We start from the raw sequence: 26,347 nt of genomic DNA, 5'->3' as shown, positions 1-26,347 counted from the left end.
ACCGGGGAAACCACGCGTGCGCGTCGGCCGCGGCGGCGGAGGGGTGGGGTCCGCTGGGCGTGCGCGTGCTCGGCGGGAGCCCGGCTGTACCTGGAGGAGGTGGAAGGAGTCGGGTTGAAGAGCGCTTGCGCGCGAGGGGTACGGCGCCGGGAGAGGGGCTCCCGAGCACGCGCGCGGCGACGAGACTTTGGGAACTCTCGCGAGATCTTCCGGTGCTATCCCTCTCCTGCTCTGCTCCATAGAAGCTGTTCATCTCCCACCGCCTTCTCGCTCCCCTAAGTGCGTGCTGTCACCCGTGGAGGATTCTGTGGACATGGACGTGAGTTCTCTGAGGCCCTTTTCGATAACTATCGAGGGACAGAGGGAGGCCCTGCTGGGCCTAGTGGCTGTGAGTGGGGGGCGGGAGGGGGCGGGGCGGGTGTGCGGCCGCGGCCGGGCTGTGGAAGGGGGCGAGGCAGGCTGGAGGCCTGAGGGAGTGGGAAGCTCAATGGCAGGGCCTGGCAGCCTCAGGGGTGGAGAACCAGGAGCGGTGAGCACTAAGGGATGGGAAGGAGTGGTGGCCTGAAGCTTGGGGGAGAGCCGTCCGAGACCCAGAGTCTGGGGCTCCTTGGAACCGCTGAGGGCTCAGCATTGCTGGGTAAACTAGAGCTCCACGGGGTGTGTGAGGGCGCAGGCTTTTGATTCTCTGCCAGTGTCTTTGGTGCAGGAGGTTGTGTGGGCTCTTGGTGTGAGGCGTAGGCCTTCTTTCAGGAGGAGAGGATGGATGGAGCCTGGCCTTGCCCTCCGGGCCTCAGGAATTCCAGAGCCCAGACAGCCCTAGTGCCTCGGCGGGTTCCAGGGGGAGGGGAGGCGCAGGCGCTGGGATCACGAGGTTGGGGGAAGGAAGGGTGTGGGGGCTATATCCGGGGCTCACTGGTGTCTTGTCACCCCCGATCCTGGGGCTTCATTGGGGCTGTTGGGCGGGAAATGTTAGATGAAATGGTTGGTAGCCCCGAGATGGTGGAGGCAGCCAGAGGTGGGGATTGCCCACTAGGCAGGTGAAGATAGTGATGCTCAGAACCCAAGTGACCTAAGGAAGGTTGCACTTGCAGATAAATAAGATCCAAACCACGATTCTTGACTCCAGAGCTGGCGCATTATAAATGACATTTCTTTAATATGCGGCATTGTGCCAACAGCTTTTTATTTATTTTTTTTAAGACGAGAAATACGCTCAGGTTCAATTTGGGTCAAGAAGACTCGGTACTATTACTATACTATATACCAAGGTTTTGGGATTGCTTCTCTTCCCAGGACACAGTACATAGCATACTAAGGAAAGAGCAGACTTGGTTTTCAGTAAACTTGTTGAAGCCCTTTCTTTGTGTCAGTCAGGCTTTAAGTAACAGCAAATTCTGCCCCAACTTTATTCTGCCCCGGATTTTTGTTAATTGAGCATTAATATTTAAACATCTCTGTACTAGTAACTATTAGAGTGCAATTAAATGGAATCATTTAAATTAATTAAAATTTTACTCTGATGGTACTTAAAACAATCTGCTTATCAATGAAATAGCTAGTATGCACTGTACATTAGTGCTTTTATTTCTAGCCATTTTGAATAGCTGGGTTTCTTTTTATTTATTTATTTATTTATTTATTTATATTTTATTTTTAAATATATTTTATTGATTTTATACAGAGAGGAAGGGGGAGAGATTGCTGAATCTTGCGAATAGCTGGGTTTCTGATCAATTGATATCAAGATATTTTTTGCTGACCCTTTTCATTGGAAATATTCCCTAGGATATGTCAACATATTGTTAAAGTAACAGAAATGTTGTACATTAAATATGTCAGAAATTATGTTTAAGGCAAGAATAGACATATCCTAGGGATGATAAAAGCCTGGATGGATGTTATTTGTAGGCATTTGTGTTCAAGAAATCTAGGAAGAGAGGCCTTCTGGTAGAATAGTGAAAAATCACAAGTTAATTATTTCCTTTTTGTTACCCTCACTGAAGTTTCAGTATTATTTTTTCTCCATGTTATAGTTGCTTTTTTTCTTCACTTGCAGGTTGTGAACTAAAGGCCGACAAAGATTATCACTTTAAAGTGGATAGTGATGGAAACGAGCTCCAATTATCTTTACAAACGGTACTTAAACTTTTCAAAATAAACTGCTAAACCTTTCTCAATTTCAGCCTCAGTTTCTATTCATGTGGCTTACTATTTAATTTTTATTATAATAGTATTTTTATAACTGAGTATTGTATATACTAATTTCCTGTATACCTGTGATACAAAACTTGGCATTTTTATCACTCCTTTGGTAATCATATAAAAGTCTGCTGTTCTACTTTTCATGTTCATATACTTAAGTTGCCTCATAAAGTCCTTTAGGGTAGTGGTAAATCTTCTTTGTCTCCTGCAGGGACTAGCCCATAGCTTGCTGTTCAACTTGTAGGTGGCCAATAAATGTTAGATAATCATACTATAGATAGGTGATGACATGTACAACTATAGGGTGTCTCCCCAAAATGTATACTGACACTTTAAATAATTATAAAGGTGGTGCTTATTAAAATGCATTTCATTTTCAAAATTGAGCTGTCAGCTGTTAAAGTGTGTATGCAATTTTGGGGGCACCCTGAATGTCATCAAATGCATTTTTATGCATTTGTTCAAATTTATTGAATATGAGAAATTGTCAAAGTCCCATAAACTTGAAGACAACATTGTGCACAAATTAGTTTTCCATCAGTGGTAACAGTGAAGTTTATAAGTAACTTTTTTTTTTTTTTTAAATATAAGAACTCTTGGGGGGATTTCATTATACAGAAACTTAAGTTGAAGTGCTGTTTTTCTGTTCACAGGTCAGGTTAGGGGCTGGTGCAAAGGATGCAAAGTGGACAGCACTTAGTAGGTATGTTATTTTTATTATCTTACGTAGCTACTTGTCCCATCTGGACTACTGTCTTTATAGTAGATTCAAATGGGAATCTAGTAGTTATATTACTAATTTTGTAACTGGAAACATCTGTTACTTTGCATATAAAACCTAGTAATGAGTGTTAGCCCCCACAATTTCTTTTTGTAAAAAAGTTTGTTTGCTTTTTGCCTTGTTTAAGTAGTAGAATTTGTTTTTAAATACTGATTACTGTATATTAATGCCCTTTTTTTTTTTCTGAGTTCTTGCTTCTGGGTTGAATTTTAGTAGTGGCTAATAAATTTATTTTAGCTGTGGAGGAAGATGACGAGGAGGAGGAGCATGTGAAACCCTTAAATATGTCTGGAAGGCATTCTGCCCCTGGAGATGGTAGCAAGGTTCCGCAGGTACAGAAGTAATTTATTACAGGTATCTTTTTCTGGTTTTTGGTTTGAGCATTTGCTCATGAGGTTTTTTTAAATTGTTTTTCTTTTTAAAGAAAAAAGTAAAACTTGCTGCTGCTAAAGATATTGAGGACGACGATGATGATGAGGAGGATGAAGAGTAAGTATGGCCCTGGCCGGTTTGGCTCAGTGGATAGTGTGTTGGCCTGTGGACTCAAGGGCCCAGGTTCGATTCAGGTCGAGGGCATTTATCTTGGTTGTGGGTACATCCCTAGTAGGGGGTGTGCAGGAGGCAGCTGATCGATGTTTCTCTCTCATCGATGTGTCTGGCTCTCTCTCCGTCTCCCTTCCTCTCTGTAAAAAATCAATAAAGTATTTTTTTAAAAAAGACTAAGTATGGATTCAGAAGCTTGATGAGGTTGTATGGGGGAGTTTTAAGAAATTTTTTTTCTAAAATCTTCCAGTGGAATTGAATAATAGCTTTAAATAAAGATTAAATGGTCAGTGGTTGTCATTTTGGGTTAAATGAGCAGAGTTAAAGGATACTGTTGGAACTGTGAATGTTTAAAGTGCTGCAGTACATTGAGAATTTTCAGAACTATTTCCCTGATGTGTTTGACTAGGTACCGCAAGCATGTCAAACTCGAGGCCCGTGGGCCGTATGCAGCCCACAACGAATATTTTTGCGGCCCAGCCAATGCAACGGTATGTAAGAAATATTTTAATAAAAAGTTTGTAACTTAATTTTTACAATATCCTGTTATACATAATTATTTATAATGAACTACAACTTTCGCTAATGATTGATTATTAGAATCGTGTTGCATTCATTTCCCTTACGTGCCTTAAGTGCAGGCGCACTTGGACTGACGTGTTTGGTGTGCACAACAGGAAATATTTTGCTTTTAGAGAACAAGAAAAATAGGCTTATTTGCATTATGCTTATTAATTTGTGCAGTTTATTCAGTGTCTGGTTAAGTTAATGTTCAAGAAAAATATTAATTTTTATTAAAATGTTCTATTTTATGTTAATGATTACTCATTTATTTCAGCCCTTTGTATTTAGCATGTCTCTATCGAAATCAAGTGGTAGCAAAAATAAACGAAAAATTGCTGATGAACATCGAAATTTCCAAGAAAAGTGGGAATTGGAGTATTTTTGCTGTGAAGTAAAAAATAAAATAATCTGCTTGATATGTAATAATGCTATTAGTGTACCAAAGTTATACAACATTAATCGTCACTATGAACAACATAAATCAAAATATGATCATTACGAGGGATTAATGAGACAAGAAAAGTTGAAAGAGCTCAAGTTGGGACTGAATAAACAACAGTTCATGGTTACTAAAGTATCTCAAGAAAGTGAAGCGGCGGTGCATGCAAGCTACGTCTTGTCCGAGTTGATAGCTAAACACTCGAAACCTTTTACTGAAGGTGGTTTCATCAAGGAATGTCTAATTAAAGCTGCAGAAATTATTTGTCCTGGAAATGTGAAGTCTTTTCAAAGAATCTCTTTGTCTCGAAATACAGTTGCAGAAAGAGTTACTGATTTGGCCGACAATTTAAGTATTCAGATCAAAGAAAAATCATCTAGTTTTGAAGCTTTCTCCATTGCCTGTGATGAGAGTACCGATATTGGAGGCGTTGCTCAGTTAGCTGTGTTTCTTCGCGCTTGTGACACAGATTTCAACATTTTTGAGGAATTGTTGGAACTGGTACCGATGCATAACACTAGTACAGGACAAGATATATTTAACTGTGTGTTTAAGCTTCTGCAAAAATACAATCTACCTCTCTCAAAATTAACTTCTGTAGCTACAGATGGAGCTCCTTCAATGACCGGAAACAATGGTTTTGTGGAATTACTGCAAAAAAAACAAAGTGAAATTTATGATGGATCCAAGATTCATCATACACATTGCATTATACATCAAGAAGTATTATGCACGAAAGTAATAAACATGGAAAATGTGTTGACATCTATCAAAAAAATTATCAATTTCCTAAAATCTCGAAGTTTAAATCAGCGACAGTTCTCTGCTTTCTTAAGTGAATTAGACAGTGAATATTCCAGCTTGTCCTACTATACTGAGGTACATTGGCTATCCTGTTCTAAGGTTCTTAAACAATTCTGGGACTTGAAAGAAGAAATATGTCAGTTCTTAATAACTAAAAATCAAGACACAAGCCTGTTTTTTGACACAACATGGTTGCAGGATTTATCCTTCATGGTTGATATAACAAAACACTTATATGATTTAAACTTAAAATTGCAAGGAAGAGATCAGATTATTACAAACATGTGTGACCAAGTCAAAGCATTCAAATGTAAGCTAGTTCTTTGGGAAAAGCAGTTGAAAAATGAAGATTTAACACATTTTCCAACATGCAACATGAACAAATCAAGTTTAGGTGAATCTGCATCGTATCAAAAATACGCAGAAAAAATTTTAAGCCTTAGAACTGAATTTGAAACAAGGTTTGCAGATTTTAAATTTTTAGAGGACAAGTTTTCTTTGTTTTCTTCGATTTGTTCAATAAATATAGATTTAGTACCTAGTGAAATGCAAATGGAGGTAATTGAGATCCAGTGCGATTCAAATTTGAAGGCAAAATTCAGTGAAGTTGGGGTGCCTGAGTTTTACAAATATTTACCTGCCAGGTTTGAAAATACTCGAAAATTTGCATATGAGATTATTTCCATGTTTGGAAGTACTTATCTGTGTGAGCAGTTATTTACAATTATGAAAGGAAATAAGTCTCCAGTCAGATCCAGAATTAGTGACGTTCACCTTGGCTCAGTTTTGAAAGTAATCACTGCGAATAAGATTTCCCCTGAAGTAGGGAAGATAGTAGCAGAGAAGAGATGCCAAGTGTCAGGAAGAAAACATTAATGTTATCATTGCTCTTTTTTTTTATACTATACTTTTTGAAATAAACCTACATTTCTATGAAAATTGAAGCTGTGTGTGTGTGTGTGTGTGTGTGTGTTTTACAGCCCACATAAACTTAAACCTTGTTTATTTGGCCCATGTTAGCCTTTGAATTTGAGATGCTTGGTCTACACAGCATGTACTCACATATCTTGCTACCACTACAAACTCCATGTATTTAACTGAACATATCTTTGACTTCAAAATGGGCTTCTGCTGACTGTATTGTTTCTGACAATTGTTCTGGTTCATAAGCGTATACCTTTCTTGCTCCTGCTGCTAGTGTCATCAAGATTTCAAAAATATTTTGTAGGCTAGCAACAGGCTATTTTTGCTGCCTTCTGGTTAGTAATAGATACTAGGCTCACTACTGTGTATAATTACAGTATTTCTGGATCAGTTCAACTGTCTACACAGGGTAGTCTAGTGGTTGCAGCAGCCCATACCCCTGAGCTTTCTCTTCAATCTTGCCCTCAGGCATCCTGCAACTGCTATCGATATTTCCTCTTATCACAAAGTCTTTGCATTTTCCTTTCCATTGGTCTAACGACCATGCCATGCACCTCTCATTGGGCAGGTTAAATAAGCTCTTGGGCTGGTCTTCTGTCCCTTTGACCTTCTACTTAATAAATCCTAAATTGTGGTGGGACATTCTCCATAAAAAAATACGGTGTTTATTGCTTTCTCTTTTGATTTCTGACTCTATATCCAGTTCTCTGATTATTTTTCATGTGTACCATTTATCTTGCCAGTTAAATGCTAGCTCTTTGAAAGCAGCAATACTTTTTTTTATCAAATTACATTCCTGCACTACAGCAGACTCTGCTGGAGAATATCAGAACTGCATTACAATAAGTGCTGAATATTTGCTAAGTAATTTGACTTAATAGATGGCACCTCTCTGTATTATTTCTTCATCTGCACGAAGACCTATGATTATCTTAAAATAAAATAATTTAAAAATTAGAAATACAGGCACAAGTTGCAAGGTCCTGACACAATTTCCCCTTCTTTAAAAATTGCTATAAAGATTTTTTTTTTATTACAGTAATACGGACACTTATTCAATTAGAAGAAGCTTGGTTAACTTCTTCCCAAACAGGTGGCTTATGCTTTTTAAATCCTAGAGAATTGTCCTGTTGTTTCTTTCCTCTGGGATGTGAGGGAGATGGAACAAGGAGGGTAGAGGATGTACCTTGAAGACAGGGTGCAGTCCTGGGAGGCACCTCATGGTGGCCACAGCGATGACCTCACCCAGCAGATGAGTGCTCAGCAAGTGATACTGGAGCTCATGCAGTTGGGAATCTGAACTTCGGACCCACATCTTTGCCAGGAGCCAGGCAAGGGGAGGATCTGAGGGCAGGAAGAGTGGTGGGGTGGGGCAGCTGGGGCTGGGAGGCTGGATCTGAAACCAAGAGGAGCTAAGCATCATTGGCTTCTTTCTATGTTAGAAGCTATGCTTGTTATTCTGGGGGAAACACTGGTGACTGATTATTGTCTCCCAGGGATTGCAATATAGTCGGAGGAATGAAGGCCTTTCCACTCATCCTCTCAGGTGCTGTGGGGAAGTGTCAGTGCCATGATGCTCAGGTTCAAAGCAGGAGGAATTGGAAAGAGGTGTCTAGTGTGACTGAGGGAAACGAAGAGGTATGGGATCCCTTATTACATCCCGCGTGGTTCAGGGTTCCGTGTTCTGGAGAAGGCTGCACACAAATGAAGAGAGGCTGGAAAAGAGTTAATTTGGGAAAATGGGGTGCCAGGCGGGACTACTGCTGCTCTGGCCTTTGCTATCCCTCTTTATTGAGGCTATGGGGAACACCCATATCCTTTTGGCAGGAAATTCCAATAATAGACAATCAGCAATAATTTACATTATGATTAACAGGTGGAGGTTGCTTTAACTACCAAAGTCTCAACTAAATGAGTTAATGGTTCTGACCATTCAGAGCGATTAAGGTTGGCCAGCCTTCCGGATTCCCTTTTCACATTTGGCAATGAGGGTGTGAGTTAGGATGGTAGAATAGAAATGAGAAGGTGGACATGTGAGATAACTGACAGTTCCTATGAACTGATGAGAACAGTAAGTGTGAAAACACATTAAAACCAAGGGAGAAATGTGTCTAAGAAAGAAGGGATATTCCACAGAATCATAGATAAAAAAGATTCAGTAGCCTTATCATGAGAACTAACAGCATTCTGACTCAAAAAAGGCCATTCCAGGTGAGTAGTAAGTAGGCTGTAAGGTAGAAAGGAGATACTGAATACAAGGGCAGGTATCACTGAACCAAGGGGTGGGAGACAAGAGTCAGTAGTGTTTGTCCCTTGGCAGAGGTTGGCGATGAACAGAGTGGTGTTGGGCAGAGGATGACACCTCACCTGGATGACTGTGGGCTCCATCTTCAGCATGACAAGGGGGACAGCCAGGTACTGCTTCTCATTGGCTGGAATTCCATCCAGTAGGATGAAGTCAGCCTCAAAAAGGGAAACTTTCTAAGCAAAGTGTAATGCACCCATGGTTAGAGTTGAAAGCATACCTCCACACACCAAGGCAAAGGGGAAGAAATGTAAAGACATCCACTCTTGCCATTATCCCCTATCAGTATCTGAGTCCCAGTGGTAGAAGTGAAGGAAGCACCAGAGCATCAAGTTCAAGTTCTCTTATTTTAGAGGGAGGGCTAAGACCCCATGGAAGGAAGCTTCCCTACAGACATGCAGCTTGTCTGTGTCAAGAGGCAGTGGGTTAAGTATGCCCATTGATTCTGTCCCACAGGTATGCCCAGCTCTCCCCTTGTCAGGCTGCCCAAGCTCCTTTCCCCACTGTCTCCTAATGGTCAGCTTTATTGGCAGAAAACAGCTTCGATGCTTTCCCTACATTTTCACCTCTAGGTTTTCCCAGCAGAGGACACTACACCCAGGAATAGTGGGTTACCACAGCCTCTCTTTCCAGACTCAACTTTGATGCCTCCCCTTCACCACCTCACAGACAGGGAGAAGACAATCAGGGGCTGGAGGCTGTACCTGGAGTTCTTTCTCCAGCTGGGCCTGAAGCTCCTCCACCCCCCGAGGGCAGCACCAGCAGGGAGGGCAGAGAGGTGGAGCGTCTCAGCAGCATGGGGTTGGTGCCATTGAGGAACTGGTAGCCAAAAAGCTCATCATCCTGCTAGCTCTGGTGAACCTTCTCTGAGGGGTCAGAGTGGAGGTTAGGAGAGGATATTCACCACAATCTGATGTTCCTCTCCTTCAGGCTCTATTTAATCTAGGGATTTAGTCACATGACTCCCCCATACCCAGCCCATATATTTCCCCCCCATTTTTTCTATTAAGGTACGGTATATGTGTACATATATTACCATTGCTCCCACTCCCCACCCCACTCCCATACATGCACTCACCTCCCCCCCTTTCCCCCCCCCCCCCCCAGTGTTTTGTGTCCATTGGTGTGCTTATATGCATGTATACAAGTCCTTTGGTTGATCTCTTCCCTGCCTCTACCTAATCTTCCCACTGTAATTTGACCATCTGTTTGATGCTTTACTGCCTCTGTATCTATCTTTTTGTTCATCAGTTTATAATGTTTTTTATTATCCACAGATGAGTGAGATCATGTGGTATTTTTCTTTCATTGACTGGCTTATTTCGCTTAGCATAATGCTCTCCAGTTCCCATCTAGATTGCTGCAAATGGTAAGAATTCCTTCTTTTTTTTTTATGGCAGCATAGTATTCTATTGTGAGGTTGTACCATAGTTTTCTGATCCAGTCATCTGCTGATGGGTACCTAGGCTGTTTCCAAATCTTAACTATTATAAATTGTGCTGCCATGAACATAGGGGTATATCGCATTTTTCGGACCATAAGACGCACTTTTTTCCCCCCAGAAGTGGGGGGAAAAAGTCCCTGCGTCTTATGGTCCAAATATAGCCTACACATATACTGTAAAAAAAAAATTTTTTTACTTGCCCGGCTCTGTGTGGTCTCTGTGTGCTTGCCCGGCTCTAAAATGGTTCTAAATGCTGCTGTTTATTTTACAGGGTTGATTACATGTGTTTATGACTGTGATGTTGGGTTTTAATGCACATAAAATATTTTAGGACACTATTTGTTTCAGAATCTTTTTTTCTTCATTTCCTTTCTCTAAAAACTGGTGCGTCTTATGGTCCGGTGCGTCTTATGGTCCGAAAAATATGGGTGTGTGTGTGTGTGTGGGTGTGTGTGTGTGTATACTTTCTGATTGGTGTTTCTAGTTTCTTGGGATATATTCATAGGAGTGGGATTACTGGGTCAAATGGGAGTTCCATTTTCAGTTTTTTGAGGAAGCTCCATACTGTTCTCCACAGTGGTTGCACCAGTCTGCATTCCCACCAGCAGTGCATGAGGGTTCCGTTTTCTCCGCAACCTCACCAACACTTGTTTGTTGATTTGTTGATGATAGCCATTCTGACAGGTGTGAGATGATACCGAATTGTTTTGATTTGCATCTCTTGGATAGTGACTTTGAGCATGTTTTCATGTGCCTCTTGGCCTTCCTTATGTCTTCTTTTGAAAAGATTCTATTTAGGTCCGTTGCCCATTTTTTTTTTTATTGGATCATTTATCTTCCTTTTATTAAGTTGTATAAACTGCCTGTAGATGTTGGAGATTAAACCTTTATCAGTGATAACATTTGCAAATATGTTCTCTCATACAGTGGGCTTACTTGTTGTATTGTTGATGGTTTCTTTTGCTGTGCAAAAGCTTTTTATTTTGATGTAGTCCCATTTGTTTATTTTCTCTTTAGCTTCCATTGCCCTAGGGGCAGTATCAGTGAAGAAGTTCTTTTGGCATATGTCTGAGATTTTGCTGCCTGTGGATGCCTCTAGTATTTTTATGGTTTCCCGTCTTATGTTTAAGTCCTGTATCCATTTTGAGTTTATTTTTGTGTATGGTGTAAGTTGGTGATCTACGGTAGTTTTATTTTTTTGTATGTATCTGTCCAATTTTCCCAACACTATTTATTGAAGAGACTGTCTTGACTCCATCCTTTGTCATCCTGCCATGCTCACCATTTCTTTGCGTGGGGACTCAGGCGGGGGTGGGGAGTGAGTGGGGTCTGGGGACCCAGGTGCTACTCAGGGCCCAGAGGTCAGCTGGGACCTGCCCTTCCATGCCAGACGCTGGTGCTTTGATTACTGACCAGGTATAGGGACTGCACCTATGCACGAATTTCATGCACCAGGCCTCTAGGAAGCCAGAAGCCCAAGGAAAACTAAAGTACCTCTAAAGAACAAATTGGATGAATATGTCAGTAAAAGGCAGGCTATGTTAAGTATAAAGCTGTGGTAATTATGTTAGTGTGGTATAAATACTGGAAAGCTAAGAACTATTTCATTTATAGATGGCAACTTAATCTATGTCAACATTATAGATGATTAGGGAGGATGGGCTTTTCAATGAACAGTGCTGTGATAACTGATATCCAGATTAGAAAAAAGGAATGGAATTAACTTATATCTCCCACTGTATTAAAAATTAGGTACACCATTAAAAATACCTTTAAATCACTTATATCAATGATAAGGTAATACCATTATATAATGATTTATTGACAAATAGAGAAGGCAAAATATCCAGAGGAAAGAAAACATTACATGAGTAGCTATTTGATTTCTCTAAGGGAGTTGGTTTCAAGTTAAAGATCATTCTCTTAAGGAAACTAGAAGTAAGGACAATGCCTCATGCAGGTGAGGTATTTAGGTAGGGAACTCAAGAGGAGAAAATACAACCATAGCAACTCAGACCCGTGAAAACAGTAAATATCAGGGGGAAATAAGCATGGTGGGTACCTCAAGTATATGAATATATGAGCCCATTTGGGCTCAGATAGTGATACTGCTCTCTACGAGGCTGGGCTTCAGGTATTCATAGGGAAGGTCTAGCTGCTCATTTCGGGCCATGATTTCCCTTTCCAAGTTGTCCAAATCAGCCTGAAACTGGCTTAAAACAGCCTTGGGCTCAGGACCTGAGAAATACTCTTCTTTGTGATGCCCCAGTGGTACCTGAAGCAGAAAGAAAGGACCAATCATCTTCTAGTTCTAAGACAAAGGAACCCAAACTCCAGTCCCTCACCCTAATGTCTCCTTGTCAGCCATCAATCCCATCAGAATTCCAGAGGTTTCTTCTCACCATGTCTAGCGAAGACCGGCTAACGAGCCATGTGGCTAACATTTGAAGACTGGTCTGCCAGACATTAGGTAGTGAGCCCATCACTGTGTCCATTGTGACATCCTTTTTGGTGGTGGGTGGGGGCATCCGCATTGAGCTTGGGGCATTAGGGACCCAGGCATACCAGTCGAACTGGAAGAAGAAGAATCTGGAGTCACTCAGAAACTCTGATTCAGAAACTTAGACCTCAGCTCTGTTCCTCAAGTATCCCCAAGCTTTCTCTCAGAGACCCAGACCTGGCCCATGTTGACTGCTGCATGCTGGGCAGAGCATGTGAAGATGCACATGGTAAGGAAATGGCAGAGCTGAGCCCGAGACTGGAAGGACACAAGGAAACCTAGAGAAAAGAACAAAGCTTAGACACTGCATTTCCAAAGGAGATAAGGAAATAAATGCTGATATCTTGTCATGTCAATGTATTAGAATTAGTGAGTGTTCATTCATTTATTCATTTATTCAAAAAGTCATGAACTACTATATACCAGACACTATAAAGGCACTGGGAATATGTTGATGGACAAAACAGACTGTAGTAGTGAAGAATGATAATAAACAGAATAAGTAAAATTATACACAGCGTCTGAGATAGTGATAAGAATATAAGTAAGGCAGGGAAAGGAGATATGCGATGTAAAGGGGTGATAGCTAATAATTTAGTCAAGAGACCAGTCCTTGGTTTGCTGCTGACTAACTCATTACCTTGGACTACCTACTTAGCTTCTCTGAGCTTCTGTTTATTTTACTATGAAAATAGAGATAATAATAGTTACCTTATAAAGGGACAGTTCATGCAAAGCCCCTCAGTCCATTGTAGGTATGTTTGTTTATAAGGTAGAGAGTGGGCGGGCCGAGAAGCTGGTTGGTCAACTATCCAGTGTTCAAAAAGTGGTTAAAAGCAACAGGAGAGAGGTAGACACCCAAAATAAAATGGTACAGGAGAGTGACAGGCTCTATATAAAGGAGAATATCCATGTGGCTACTAAACCTAAGACAGGTTCCTCGGTTCTACCAGTCACTAGGAGAATACAACTTAAACTCATAATGCGAAAACATAACATTCACAATATGACCAAAGCATTTTTTCAAATATTTGAGAAGATACTGACTATACCTCATACTCTGTGGAAGATGAGTAAATGTATGCAAGCACACTGGAAAACTGTCAGAAACCACTAAAGCAGAATATACACATATCCTATGACCACCGATTTCACTTCTAGATACACACCCGACAGAGCTGTACACACAACATTGTTCACAGCAGCAATGACATTAATAGCCTCAAAATGGAAACAAACCAAGTGCCCATCAATGGGAGAAAGGAAAAAAATAAAGTCCACCATATTCACAAAATAGAATAATATATAACGAGAACAGTGAACTACATGCTACATTTCATGGCAGCATGGGTAAATTTCAAACAATTTGGAGACATTAGTGAGTGCATGTTTTTGTGTAAAGTTCAAACAGGTAAAACTAACCTGTGCAGTATGAAGTGGTTACTTTGGATGAGCAAAGACTAGACTAGCACAAGGGGCTTTCTGGGGAGCTAGCAATGTGGGTTTTTTTTTTTTTTTTTTGTAATTTGTGCTAATTATACAGGTATGTCGCTTTACTGAAAGTTCAAGTTGTAGCCTATGATTTATAACATTAACTTTTTTTAGGTGTATATTATTTTAATAAAATTTCCAACCTCCCCTAACGCGGTTAAGAATACGAGGTTGCTCTCCTAATTTCTGGAAAGCAGTTTCAGGTATCTGGGCTATGATGTAGAAAAAAAGAGAAGTCATGGACTCATTTTGGAACTGGAACACCATCAAATCCACTCAATTTACAGTTGAGATGCTGCTCAGGGTGTTTAAGGACCTGCTCACATATTACACTTGCTGACCGTATTCGGGAGGTAATTTTTCGGAGTGGGGCATAGGATTACAATAATTTTATATTGATTGTTTTACACGTTTCAACTTTGTCACATTATTTCAATTGGGACAAGAAATACATTCATTTCAGTGAAAGGATATTAAAAGCCAATGAGATTAAATAGCTTTCTCAAGCAGAGGTCTGGGAAGAGAAAATCTCAACACACTGTCTTTAATGAGGGTGATGAGCAAAGGATGGCACAAAGACAACCATGAAAGTTGCCGGAGAGACAGTGTGTTAGAGGTTAAAGCTCACATTCGAATAAGTTTTACAAGTGCTCTGATGTGGGTATTTCACGGGCAGAAGCACGAAAGAGAGAATGAGAAGGGTGTTTTGGGTCAGGTGGAGCCTGATGGCCAGAAATGAGACATACTTCAGAGGTTTTGGTCGTGAAGGAGGTTGGAGGTGTTTTTGGATGAATGGGGAAGGTACAGCCCCAGATGCTTTGAGATAGGACTCCAATCCATGGTAGGCGTGTGGTTTATGATGTGTGCATCCTCCGGGCCTGGTTATAAGTAATAGATCTTAGCTGTTGGTGAAAGTTATTGCACAGAGGGAGTATAATGCATTTAAGGTATTGGTGTGAAGACTGAAGGGGGAAGGAGCTAAAGGATGATTCAAAACAGTCCCTTCTGGCCTATGTGTACGAGAGAGAGGAATATGAACCTAGGAAGAGCTCAAAAAAAGCTATTTCTTAGCCTTTTATCAATATAAAATGGGGTAGGAGTGGTTAGTTCACTGGTGAGGAGTACAGTTTTTTTTTTTTTAAAGAAGCTTCAGTCCCAAGGATCATGACACTGAGTTTGGGTTTAAGTCAAATATATACAGTACTGAGACTACATCTAAAAATGGCCCTGCACTTGGCAGGCGTGTAGGATGTCTGGATCCTGTGTGAGTGCTGGACGGTATTAAGAAGGAGAAAAGGGAGGGAAAGCTAGGGTAGGATTTCATGGGCCCCCCATTTCTATCCTTAATAAAGAAAACAGACAATAATTAGAAGAGCCTGGCAGGGCCTGGGCAGATCCCTTACTGACTATGGTTCTGGCCTTATTAGTCCCTATGGTAGGTTAGGGCCTCTTTGCAAAGGAGGGGGAGGCCAATTCTTGGGTTTCTAGAATTGTCCTGAGACTTAGGAAGTGGGAATGGGAATAAGATGCTCCATGTGTGGGGGGACAGGGGCTGATGAGGGGTTGGGGTCATGGTCCCAGAAGGGCAAGGCTGAAAAGGGCCTCTGGTCAGAGGGTCTAGGAGCTCCCTTCTCTGGGGAGGGATCTTACCTCGGTCCTGGGCCTGGCACAGCCCCACCTCAGTGATCTCCCGACACCAGGCCTGCAGCTCAGGGTCCCCTCTCACGACGTCATCCCCGTGGTAGAAGAGGTGGATGATCCCCTCCACGTACCTGCCCAGAGGAGAAGGGAGCTGAGTTCCTTGAGAGTAAAAAGCTTTAGTCTCTGGCTGCTACTCCTTTTCTGTGTTGTCTATCCAGCTGATTCTCACTGCACCTGAGGACAGATCTGATAAGACTTTCCTTTTGGGGCATCCTGAAGGTCTTTCTACACGCTAGTTTAGAAAGGAAATGTGGGATGTTAGTTTTAAGAATTCTGCCTGGCCAGTGTGCCTCAGTGGTTGTGTGTGGACCTATGAACCAGGAGGTCACAGTTCAATTCCCAGTTGGGGCACGTGTCTGGGTTGCTGGCTAGAGCCTTAACAGGTGGCAGCTAATCAGTGATTCTCATTATTGATGATTCTGTAACTTTCTCCCTCTCCCTCTCTGAAATCAATATAAATAAATATATAATAGCATTGCAGACACATGGTTCATAGTCACTCTTCATAACAAAATGATCTACCCTCTTTAACTTTAGTTTAGGTGTCTGATTCCCCCAGATCCCTTAGGTTTACTCACCCATACAACTCTGCTTACTTATACTGTCTATTTCAGCCTTCTCATCCTCAGATCCTACTTTCTGTTCCTCATCTCTTCTCAATAGACTCCTTTGCTTCTCCTTTCTGGACTTTCTTCTTTCATATTCCTTTGGCCTCATGGTGACCTCAGGTTAAAGCCCCATTCTCACTGTTCCCAATGACCTTTTATTTCTCCAACTCTCACCCACCGGGCAGTGATCTCCCAGAGCCGTAAAGCATCATGGGCATAGAGGGCACTTGGGATTCCCAGCAGGCCCCGGTCAGCCAGATCGTCAGGAGGACAGAGGGAGCGGTAGGTCAGCTTAGCCATGGCCCGACGGAGCACCTGTATATGGCCCCCTCCACCTGTGCTCCATCCCTGTGACAACAGAAATGAGATGACTTGAGGGGACAAACAGAACTAGAAAACATGGCATAGTATGTAAAGTGGTCAGATGTGGCCTTTTCAGATTCAATGACATTGGTTTAAAGGGGCAAGGCTCCTGGGTTAAAGGGTCAGGACAGTCACACAGCGGGGCCTGGAATGCTGAAAGTGACAGGAGGTGATGCAGACTTGGGTGATTGGGTCACCCTACAATCCATCTCCTTACCTTATCAAATATACCTCCATCTGAGATGAGTTGGTTCCGTGCCCTGGTGTTGATGTCCATGGTGTAGCGGGTGTGTGGGATCAGGAGCTGGATGGAGAAGGGTGGAGGGGTGGTTTATGGAGGACATGCTTGGATCCTTCTTTATTAGTGAGCAGCACTCAGCATGTGGCTTTCTCTCCCTCTTCTCTTGATGCTTTCCTACCTGCTGGTGCCTTTGCCAGGTAGTCTCCTCCCTCTCTGATCTCTTAGTCTCATATTCTCCCATTGCTCTGTGAGTTGAGCTTTGGAGTCTGACTGACCTGGACTTTAATATACACTTCACCACTTACTTTGATACTTGACCAAGAATAATAAACCCTCTAAACACCCATCTCTTTATTTCTTTACAGGGGATGACAGTAGGGTCGCATCGCGGGCGCTGTGGTGATGCTTATGTGTATAACATATGAGAGTGTTCAGTACACTGCCTAGCACACAGATGTCCTTGAATAGTAGTTGTTATCATTATTATTCCCACTTTGAGTATAGGTGTCATTTGAGAATCAGTCCTTTATCTTTGGATTTTTAAAAAAGATTTTTCTATCATACACATCCTTACAGTTTAAACTAGCCTTTCTATTTATTTTCAAAGTTGCTCCTCCAACCTTTAGTTATTTTACTCTTGCATTTTTAAAATTTCGGGGTTGGCCAAAACCGGTTTGGCTCAGTGGTAGAGCGTCGGTCTGCGGACTGAAAGGTCCCAGGTTCGATTCCGGTCAAGGGCATGTACGTTGGTTGCGGGCACATCCCCAGTAGGGGGTGTGCAAGAGGCAGCTGGCCGATGTTTCTCTCTCATCGACATTTCTAGCTCTCTATCTCTCTCCTTTCCTCTCTGTAAAATATCAATAAAATATATTAAAAAATAAATAAAATTTTGGGTTTTGATTGGGTAGGGGACTTTCAGTAAGAATTAAAGGAACCTTATTGATCTACCATCTTTAACAGCAGAGGGGCTATTGTCAAATCTCCTCCCACCTCCAACTGGGCACTGTTAGTTAGGGCCCTCTCTCCTGCTTTCCTTTGCCCTTCAAAAAGGCGATCTGATCCTCATGTGTATTTCCTTTTGTCTTAAACAATTTTGTCTTCATCCAGTGATGGGGGATTCATGCAATATTGGTATTTATGTGAGCTGGTGATGCTGCAGAGAGGGAAGGACCCAACTGAAATAATTGGAACCAACATAACAAAGCAACTCACATTGGTCTGAAACCTCAGAAAGACTATTAAAGATGCTGAGGGTCAAAGGAAACTCCAAGTCTACATGAGGAGGGAAGAAACCAGAAGACAAAGAACTAATCATAATAGCAAGAACTACTGCCAAAACCGGTTTGGCTCAGTGGTAGAGCGTCAGTCTGCGGACTGAAAGGTCCCGGATTCGATTCCGGTCAAGGGCATGTACATTGGTTGCAGGCACATCTCCGGTAGGGGGTGTGCAAGAGGCAGCTGGTCGATGTTTCTCTCTCATCGACGTTTCTAGCTCTCTCTCTCTGTCCTTTCCTCTCTGTAAAAAATCAATAAAAACATATTAAAAAAATAGCAAGAACTACTATTTTTTGTCACATTTAGCCTATGTAACGCTGGGCATGATGCAACTACTATTTTCCCTCATCACAAAGTCTTTGCATTTTCCTTTCCATTGGTTTAACGACCATGTCATGCACCTCTCATTGGGCAGGTTAAATAAGCCCTTGGGCTGGTCTTTTATTCCTTTGATCTTCTACTTAATGAATCCTAAGCTGTGGTGTTGATTGCTTTCTGTCTTGATTTCACTTTTATATCCAGATTCTGTTCCATGGTTCTTATTTTTTTTAAAAATTTAAATTCTTTATAGTTTAAAGTATTACATAAGTCTCCTTTCCCCCACCCCCCATTGACCTCTCTCCAGCTGCTTGGTTATTTTTCATGTGTACCGTTTGTCTTGCCAGTTAAATGCTAACTCTGTGAACCAGAGCAATACTTTTTATTTATGAAATTACATTCCTGCTCTACAGCAGACTCTGCTGGAGAATATCAGAACTGCCTTACAGTAAGTGCTGAATGTATGCTAAGTAACTTGGCATCTCTCTGTATTATTTCTTCAAACTGCATAAGAACCTATGATTATCTCAAAATAAAATAATTTAAACTTTAAAAATAAAGCCATAAGGTGCAAGGTCCTGACACAATAATTGCCTCTTGTCTGTTTACAAATCACAAATATTTTTTTTTATTACATCAACGCAAATACTCATTCAATTAGAAGAAGCTTGGTTAACTTCTTCCCAAAGAGGTGGCTTATGCTTTTTAAATCCTAGAGAATTGTTGTGTTGTTTCCTTCCTCTGGGATGTGAGGGAGATGGGACAAGGAGGGTAGAGGATGTACCTTGAAGACAGGGTGCAGTCCTGGGAGGCACCTCATGGTGGCCACAGCGATGACCTCACCCAGCAGATGAGTGCTCAGCAAGTGATACTGGAGCTCATGCAGTTGGGAATCTGAACTTCGGATCCACATCTTTGCCAGGAGCCAGGCAAGGGGAGGATCTGAGGGCAGGAAGAGTGGTGGGGTGGGGCAGCTGGGGCTGGGAGGCTGGATCTGAAACCAAGAGGAGCTAAGCATTCATTGGCTTCTTCCTATGTTAGAAGCTATGCTTATTATTCTGGGGGAAACACTGGTGACTGATTATTGTCTCCCAGGGATTATAATATAGTCGGAGGAATGAAGGCCCTTCCACTCATCCTCTCAAGTGCTGTGGGGAAGTGTCAGTGCCATGATGCTCAGGTTCAAAGCAGGAGGAATTGGAAAGAGGTGTCTAGTATGACTGAGGGAAACCTGATGAGGGTGAGAGTTAGGATGGTAGAATCGGAAGGAGAAGGTGGGCACGTGAGATAAATAACAGTTCCTATGAACTGATTGATGAGAACAGTTAAGTGTGAAAACACATTACAACCAAGGGAGAAAATATGTCTAAGAAAGAAGGGATATTCCACAGAATCATAGGTCACAAAAGATAGTCTTATGGTGAGAACTATCAGCATTCTGACTCTCAAATAGGCAATTCCAGGTGAGTAGTGAGTAGGCTGTAAGGTAGAAAGGAGATATTGGATACAAGGACAGGTGTCACTGAATGAGGCCGTGGTGGGTGACAGAGTCTGCTGTCTTTGTCCGCTGGCAGAGGTTGGGGATGAACACAGAGCAGTGTTGGGCAGAGGTTTCTGAGGACACCTCACCTGGATGACCATGGGCAGCAGCTTCCCACTGGGCTCCATCTTCAGCATGACAAGGGGGGCAGCCAGGTACTGCTTCACTCCTTGGATCACGTTGCCTAAAATTCCATCCAGCAGGATGAAGTCAGCCTCAAACAGGGAACCATTCTAAGGAAAGAGGAATGAATCCAGGGTTAGAGTTGAAAGCATACATCCACAGGTCCAAGGCAAAGGGGAAGAAATGTAAAGACATCCACTCTTGCCATTATCCCCTATCAGTATCTGAGTCCCAGTGGCAGAAGTGAAGGAAGCATCAGAGCATCAAGTTCAAATTCTCTTATTTTACAGGGAGGGCTAAGACCCCATGGAAGGAGGCTTCCCTAGAGACATGCAACTTGTCTGTGTCAGAGGCAGTTTTAGGACTAAATATGCCCATTGATTCTGTCCCACAGGTATGCCCAGCTCTCCCCTTGTCAGGCTGCCTAAGCTCCTTTCTCCACCGTCTCCTAATGGTCAGCTTTATTGGCAGAATCCAGCTTCGATGCTTTCCCTACATTTTCACCTCTAGGTTTTCCCAGCAGAGGACTCCACACCCAGGGACAGTGGGTTACCACAGCCTCTCTTTCCAGACTCAACTTTGGTTCCTCCCCTTTACCACCTCACATACAGGGAGAAGACAATCAGGGGCTGGAGGCTGTACCTGGAGTTCTTTCTCCAGCTGGGCCTGAAGCTCCTCCATCTCCGAGGGCAGCACCAGCCGGGAGGGCAGAGAGGTGGAGCGTCTCAGCAGCATGGGGTTGGTCCCGTTGAGGAACTGGTAGCCAAAAAGCTCATCTTCCTGCCAGCGCTGGTGAACCTTCTCTGTGGGGTCAGAAGGAAGATAGTCACCATAACCTGATGTTCCTCTCCTTCAGGCTCTACTTAATCTAGGATTTAGTCACATGACTCCTCCATACCCAGCCCATATATTTTCATTCATGAGGCCTTTGTGAGATCCCCGGCCCTCAAATTATTTTTATTTATTTATTTAAAAAATATATTTTATTGATTTTGTACAGAGAGGAAGAGAGAGAGGTAGAGAGTTAGAAACATCGATGAGAGAGAGTCATCAATCAGCTGCCTCTTGCACACTCCCTACTGGGGATATGCCCGCAACCAAGGTACATACCCTTGACCAGAATCGAACCCGGGACTCTTCAGTCCCCAAGCCAACGCTCTATCCATTGAGCCAAACCGGTCTTGGCTCAAATTATTTTTGACAAGAAATTTGGAGACTATGCAATGTGACACATACCTCATCAATAGGGTCATCAAGGGGTTATGGGAACCTGGACAAACAACTGACCAGCCATGGCAGTCTTTTGTCCCCAGAAGATCTGATCAACATCTTCCAGGCATTTCCAGGGGCTTGGGAGGGTGTAAACATATTTGAGGATCATCTCCATAATCCTAGAGCAGACATCAAGGATGAAACCATCAATTTACCAAATCCCACCTGTTTCTGGTTCCACCAGCCCCACTCCACTCTGACCATTTCCTTACCCTATAATCACTGTCCATTCATAGTTCATCCTCTTGTGCTCATGGAATCTCATATTTGAAGGCAGATCATCTATAGTGTCTGCAGCAATTGTCATGGGTAACCCTTCCTTCCAGGTGGCCCAGCTAGGATATGGGGACAAAGGTTAATGGAGGGGGTAGAAGTCATTGATGGAGGAAGTTGTCAGGGAAGGGGGTACAACTGGGAGGCTTGTAATAGGGTGGTCACCAGTAGATTTTCTGTCTTTCCTCCAGTTCCTTTTCTCGATGCTTCTGGAACACATCCAAGGTATTGTTTCCTGCCAGGCGGGCTGTGGAGACATTAAAGCAATTCTCTTCAAATGCTTTCTGCAATCTCATGCTATCCCCTGGCTTCATTCAATATCCTGTTTTGTTTTTTTTTTAAATTGTTGATAGTATTATAGATGTCCTACAATTATTCTGTTCTTTCTGTCCTCCTCCCAGCCCCTGCCTGACTTGAGGTTTTCACCACACTATTGGCTGTATCCATTGGTTATGCATGTATGTGTATACGCTCTTTGGTTTAGCTCTTTCCATCTCACCCCCCACCCCACCTCTGTGTATGTCAGTCTGTGCCATGCCTCCATGCATCTGGACCTTCTTTGTTTATCAGTTTATTTTGTTCATTAAATTCCACTTATAAGTGAGATCATGTGATACCTGTCTTTTTCTGACTGGCTTATTTCACACAACATATTATTCTCCCATTATTACCCTTTGCTACAGCAGGTCTATCCATGCTGTTGCAAAGGGTAAGGAAGCCTTCTTGTTTACAGTTGCATACTGTTCCATTGTGTAAGTATACCACAGCTTTTTTAATCTACTCATCTAATGACGGGCACTTGAGCTGTTTCCAGATCTCAGGCATTGTAAATAATGCTGCAATGAACATAGGCGTGCATACATTTTTTTCCCCCGATTGGTGTTTAGGGCTTTTTAGGAAATATTCCTTGAAGTGGGATTGCACTCTCCTATTTCTTAACAGTATGGCAACATACTCCTTTGCCTTTTTCTCTGGCTCTGTCTCCCCTGCTTAATTCCCTAGTCATTCATCTTCACCCTCTCCGTTTTCTTGATTTCACCAATCTCCAATCTCATAGTTGTCCCAAGAGGAGAATCCAATTTTTTGATACCTTATTGTAACCATTAACTCAAAATTTTCTATCACTGTTCTTCATTACAATAGCTATAAACTTAATTCTTTTCCCCCCACTTTTTTATTATTAAATTATTATCTGTGTACATATTTTAACATTGCCCCCTCCCTATACATACCTTCCCTCCCCAGAGTTTTGTGTCCATTGGTTGTACTTATATGCATGTATACAAGTCCTTCGGTTGATCTCTTATCTCCCCCAGATTTCCCTACCCTCCCCCCTTATAAACTTCATTCTTAATAAGCTGAAATGTCCACACCTATCCTACACCATCCCATATTCCTTTGTTAATTTCCCTTGTCCTGGCCCTTCTCTGTCCACACCTTAAGCTGTTCTCCAAAATGACATATTTCAAGTTAGGTACACTTACATCCTCTGACCTCAACGCCTGTTCCCTGAGACAAGATATTCTATGTGTGCCAAATCAAATAGTGAATCCACATTGCTACTTTATCTGGCTTCATCCCATCTATCCTCGTCTTCACATAGTTTATAGTTGATCACCTGGCTTAATCCTGCTCATCGGTACCTATACTTACTTGTGCCTCAAAGACATTTTAGTTCAGGCTTCCATTCTTACTTGTCATTTCCCTCAATTGTCTCTCGTACTTATTTCCCAAGATGACAGATTCTGTTTGCTGTCCTCATTCATCCTCAGCCAGTCAGTGTGCTCCCTGTCCTCACAGTTGTTTTTCATGTTTTCTCTCCCAAACCAGCTCTTCACGTCATATTATTTGCTGCTTCTCTTACATGTCTCCTCTCAGAGGTCCCATGTGCTGCCTTACCATGATGCTCCGAGTTCCATTCAAAATGCTCAGGGCCTCACTTGTTCGCAGTCACAGGGAGATCTCCTTTCCCCTTCACTTTGGCTCTCCTGTTTCCCAGCACCGCTGCCCCTCCCATTCTCTCTGCTCAGCTTTTGGGGAGGTGGGATCCACACATCCATTATTTCCTTGTCCAGTCCCACTTCCAGCTTTTTCATTCTGTGTATAACATTCCCCTTGTTTCCTGTCTTGTCCACCTTTAACCTGCTGAGCACGTACTATTTCAACCCCTATGACCTTCCTCAATGCTATCCCCTACTTTCCCCAACCTCCAGTACTCCCTGAGACCCCCCCCCCCCCCCCCCCGCACTCCTCACCAGTGCCCTCGGGCAGGGTCAGCAGGCCCTCGCCCTGCACCCAGCGGTAGCAGGGGAAGGCGGCCTCCTCCAAGGCTCCCGGGCCCTGCACGGTGATGCGGTCGCAGAACCAGGCGTCGTCCACCAGGGAGTGGTGTTTGCGCAGCTTCACGAACTGCAGTGGCCCCAAGTCCTGGGGAATGTCCTGCTCAAACTCCTCCACCTGCGGGGACCAGAACCCGGTGAGAACCAGTAGCGGGGACCCGGGAGTGGACGTTTTCTGGGGTGCAGGGTCCTCTGTGGAGTCCGGGGACAAGGCCTCCAGGGACAGCATTGCCTCCTCCCAACACCTGCGTGGTGGGTCTCAGACGCCCATCTCACCGGGAAGACCTGGAAGGCGGGGTGAGGCCCTGAGCACTTTGAATGGAACGCTGAGCATCATCACCTACACCTGCCCCCTTTCTGAGCTCCCGCAGCCTTTGCGCCCTCCTGGGACCTTCTCTTTGGCCACGGACCTCACAGTGACACCGGCCTCCGGTAAATTGGGGAAGTGGTGAAGGATGCCTGGATCGCTGGCGGGGGGACCTCAGCGCTCAGGTGCAGGTGGCCCTTCTCATTGGAAGTTGTGCTGTAACTGGCTCTCGGCTTCCAGGTCCCACCCTCCCGCCCGCCCTCTCGCTGCAGAGCCCAGGTAAGGTCTGCGTCCCCGCCCACCTGGCCCCGCACTGGCCGCAGCTGCAGCTCCAGTTCCGCCTCCCCGCGCTCCCCCACCAGCCACAGCTGCACGCGGTTGAATGACCCAGAGAAGGGCCAGGCCCCGGTGGCCACGCGGATGCGGTAGCGGCCCATGGCAGCAGGTGGGCTCTCCTGGGTGGCAGAGGTTCCGTTACTGGTACCAAAGATTCCGCGGCCAGGCTTTCTCCTGCTGCCTCAGGACAAGCCCAGGGCTTAATAAAGCCGGACTCGGAGTGCCAGCCCACTGCAGGACTGGGCCCCGCCCCTGACAAACCTGAACCTGGATTAGCCCAGAGGGTGGGGCAAAGTGGCTGCTCCTTCCAGCAAAGTGCTGAGAAGTGAGGCCAGGAGGAAGATGAGGGAGATGGAGAGGGGAGGGAGAATCGACCAGAATTTTCTTTCTAGGCTCTCATTCTCCCTGATGTACACTCGGCGACAGTTTTACTGTTGAATAGCGTTTTCTGAAGGTGCCTGGGCTCCAATTTCTTTTCTTGCTGGCAGTGCCTGACGTCCTTGGGCGTTTGTACCCACTTTCTCTTTACCTACTTGCTAAAGGAGCAGTGGGATTGTCATTGTGGGCCATACAAGGCCCTGCTTCTTCTTTTAAAAAATTATTTTAAAAATGTGTTTGTTTTATTTATTTATTCGTTTACTTTTATTAATCCTCACCTGAGGATTTCTCCATTGATTTTTAGGGAGGGAAGAAGGGAGGAGGGGAGACACACAGAGAAACATCTATGTGAGAGAAACACATGGGTTGGTTGCCTCCCACTTCCCCTCCTCCCCCTTGACTGGGGCCTGCATGGAGCCTGCAACCCAGGGACATGCCCTTGACGGGAATTGAAACTGGGACCCTTCAGTCAGAGGGCTGACGCTCTATCCACTGAGCCAAACTGGCTAGGGCTAAATATGTTTTTTAAATTGATTTCAGAGAGAGAAAGAGATAGAAACATCAATGATGAGAGAATCATCCATCAGCTGTCTTCTGCACACCCCGTACTGGGGACTGAGCCTGCAGCTCAGGCATGTGCCCTGATGGGAATTGAAAGGTGATCTCCTGGTTCACTGGTCCATGCTCAACCACTGAGCACACAGACTGGGCTGAAGGACCTTCTTGATAAAGGATGACGGACCTCCAGAATTCAGGATAAATTAGAGTGTTTCCTGTAATAAGACTTTTGGTGTCTATGCACCTAGAGTAGGTAATGCATTCCTCTTCTTCCTTTTGTTTTCTATCCACATCCCATCCCAAGTCAGACAACCAATATCAATATCTACTGTTTCTGCTTGCCCACTCCTTTCTGTTAATAGGATTGCTTTATATGGTTTGGGTCATTTATTCCACAAAAATGAGTCACACTCTACATTTTATTTTCCATAGTTAATAATACATGGCCCTGGCTGGTGTGGCTCAGTTGGTCGGAGAATCATCCATTAGGTAGAAAGGTTTTGGGTTTGAGTCCCGGTCAGTGCACATACCCAGGTTACAAGTTTGATCCCTAGCTGGGATGTGTACAGAAGGCAACCCATTGATCTCTCTCTCTCTCTCTCTCTCTCTCTCTCTCTCTCTCTCTCTCTCATTTCTCTCTCTAAAAAAAAAAAATACATGAAGATAATATCTCCAGATCCATAGATGGAGATTTAACTATTCTCTTCGATAGCTTAAA

General features: G+C 43.5%; 2 protein-coding genes across 3 annotated transcripts; one reads left to right on the top strand and one right to left on the bottom strand.

The window, feature by feature from the left end:
• The first annotated feature begins 91 nt into the window (after positions 1-91).
• LOC311611252 (general transcription factor II-I repeat domain-containing protein 2-like) lies at positions 92-6,277 on the top strand. Of its 2 annotated transcripts, none has more exons than XM_084863267.1 (7): positions 92-319; positions 2,057-2,136; positions 2,856-2,901; positions 3,221-3,315; positions 3,408-3,472; positions 3,936-4,017; positions 4,365-6,277. In XM_084863267.1, the coding sequence occupies exons 4-7, from the start codon at positions 3,268-3,270 to the stop codon at positions 6,207-6,209; spliced, it is 2,040 nt and encodes a 679-aa protein (XP_084719393.1). In that variant the 5' UTR covers positions 92-319; positions 2,057-2,136; positions 2,856-2,901; positions 3,221-3,267; the 3' UTR covers positions 6,210-6,277. The 2 variants fall into 2 exon arrangements, with proteins under 2 accessions (XP_084719393.1, XP_084719392.1); XM_084863266.1 differs by having other exon boundaries at positions 2,856-2,905.
• A 5,824-nt stretch (positions 6,278-12,101) lies between these two features.
• Positions 12,102-24,794, bottom strand: LOC311611262 (polyunsaturated fatty acid lipoxygenase ALOX12-like; the record flags this gene model as incomplete). The annotated part of the gene is made up of 14 exons (XM_084863285.1): positions 12,102-12,281; positions 12,409-12,579; positions 12,684-12,784; positions 15,648-15,769; positions 16,485-16,654; positions 16,887-16,973; positions 19,288-19,497; positions 20,133-20,276; positions 20,809-20,969; positions 21,454-21,557; positions 21,651-21,773; positions 21,877-21,958; positions 23,967-24,168; positions 24,660-24,794. 14 exons carry the CDS (start codon positions 24,792-24,794, stop codon positions 12,102-12,104), a joined length of 1,992 nt encoding a protein of 663 aa, XP_084719411.1.
• Positions 24,795-26,347: the final 1,553 nt, after the last annotated feature.

This window comes from Pipistrellus hanaki (assembly GCF_964339955.1).
Source record: "Pipistrellus hanaki genome assembly, chromosome: 16".
Taxonomy (NCBI): domain Eukaryota; kingdom Metazoa; phylum Chordata; class Mammalia; order Chiroptera; family Vespertilionidae; genus Pipistrellus; species Pipistrellus hanaki.
Note: the sequence above shows the minus strand (reverse complement) of the source record. Positions and strands in the feature narration are given on the sequence as shown.

Coding starts and splice junctions, on each gene's coding strand:
- LOC311611252 (XM_084863266.1), top strand. CDS start 2,881: ATGCAAAGTGGACAGCACTTAGTAG. Junction 3,316..3,407: donor ATGGTAGCAAGGTTCCGCAG/GTACAGAAGTAA, acceptor TTCTTTTTAAAG/AAAAAAGTAAAACTTGCTGC. Junction 4,018..4,364: donor GCGGCCCAGCCAATGCAACG/GTATGTAAGAAA, acceptor CATTTATTTCAG/CCCTTTGTATTTAGCATGTC.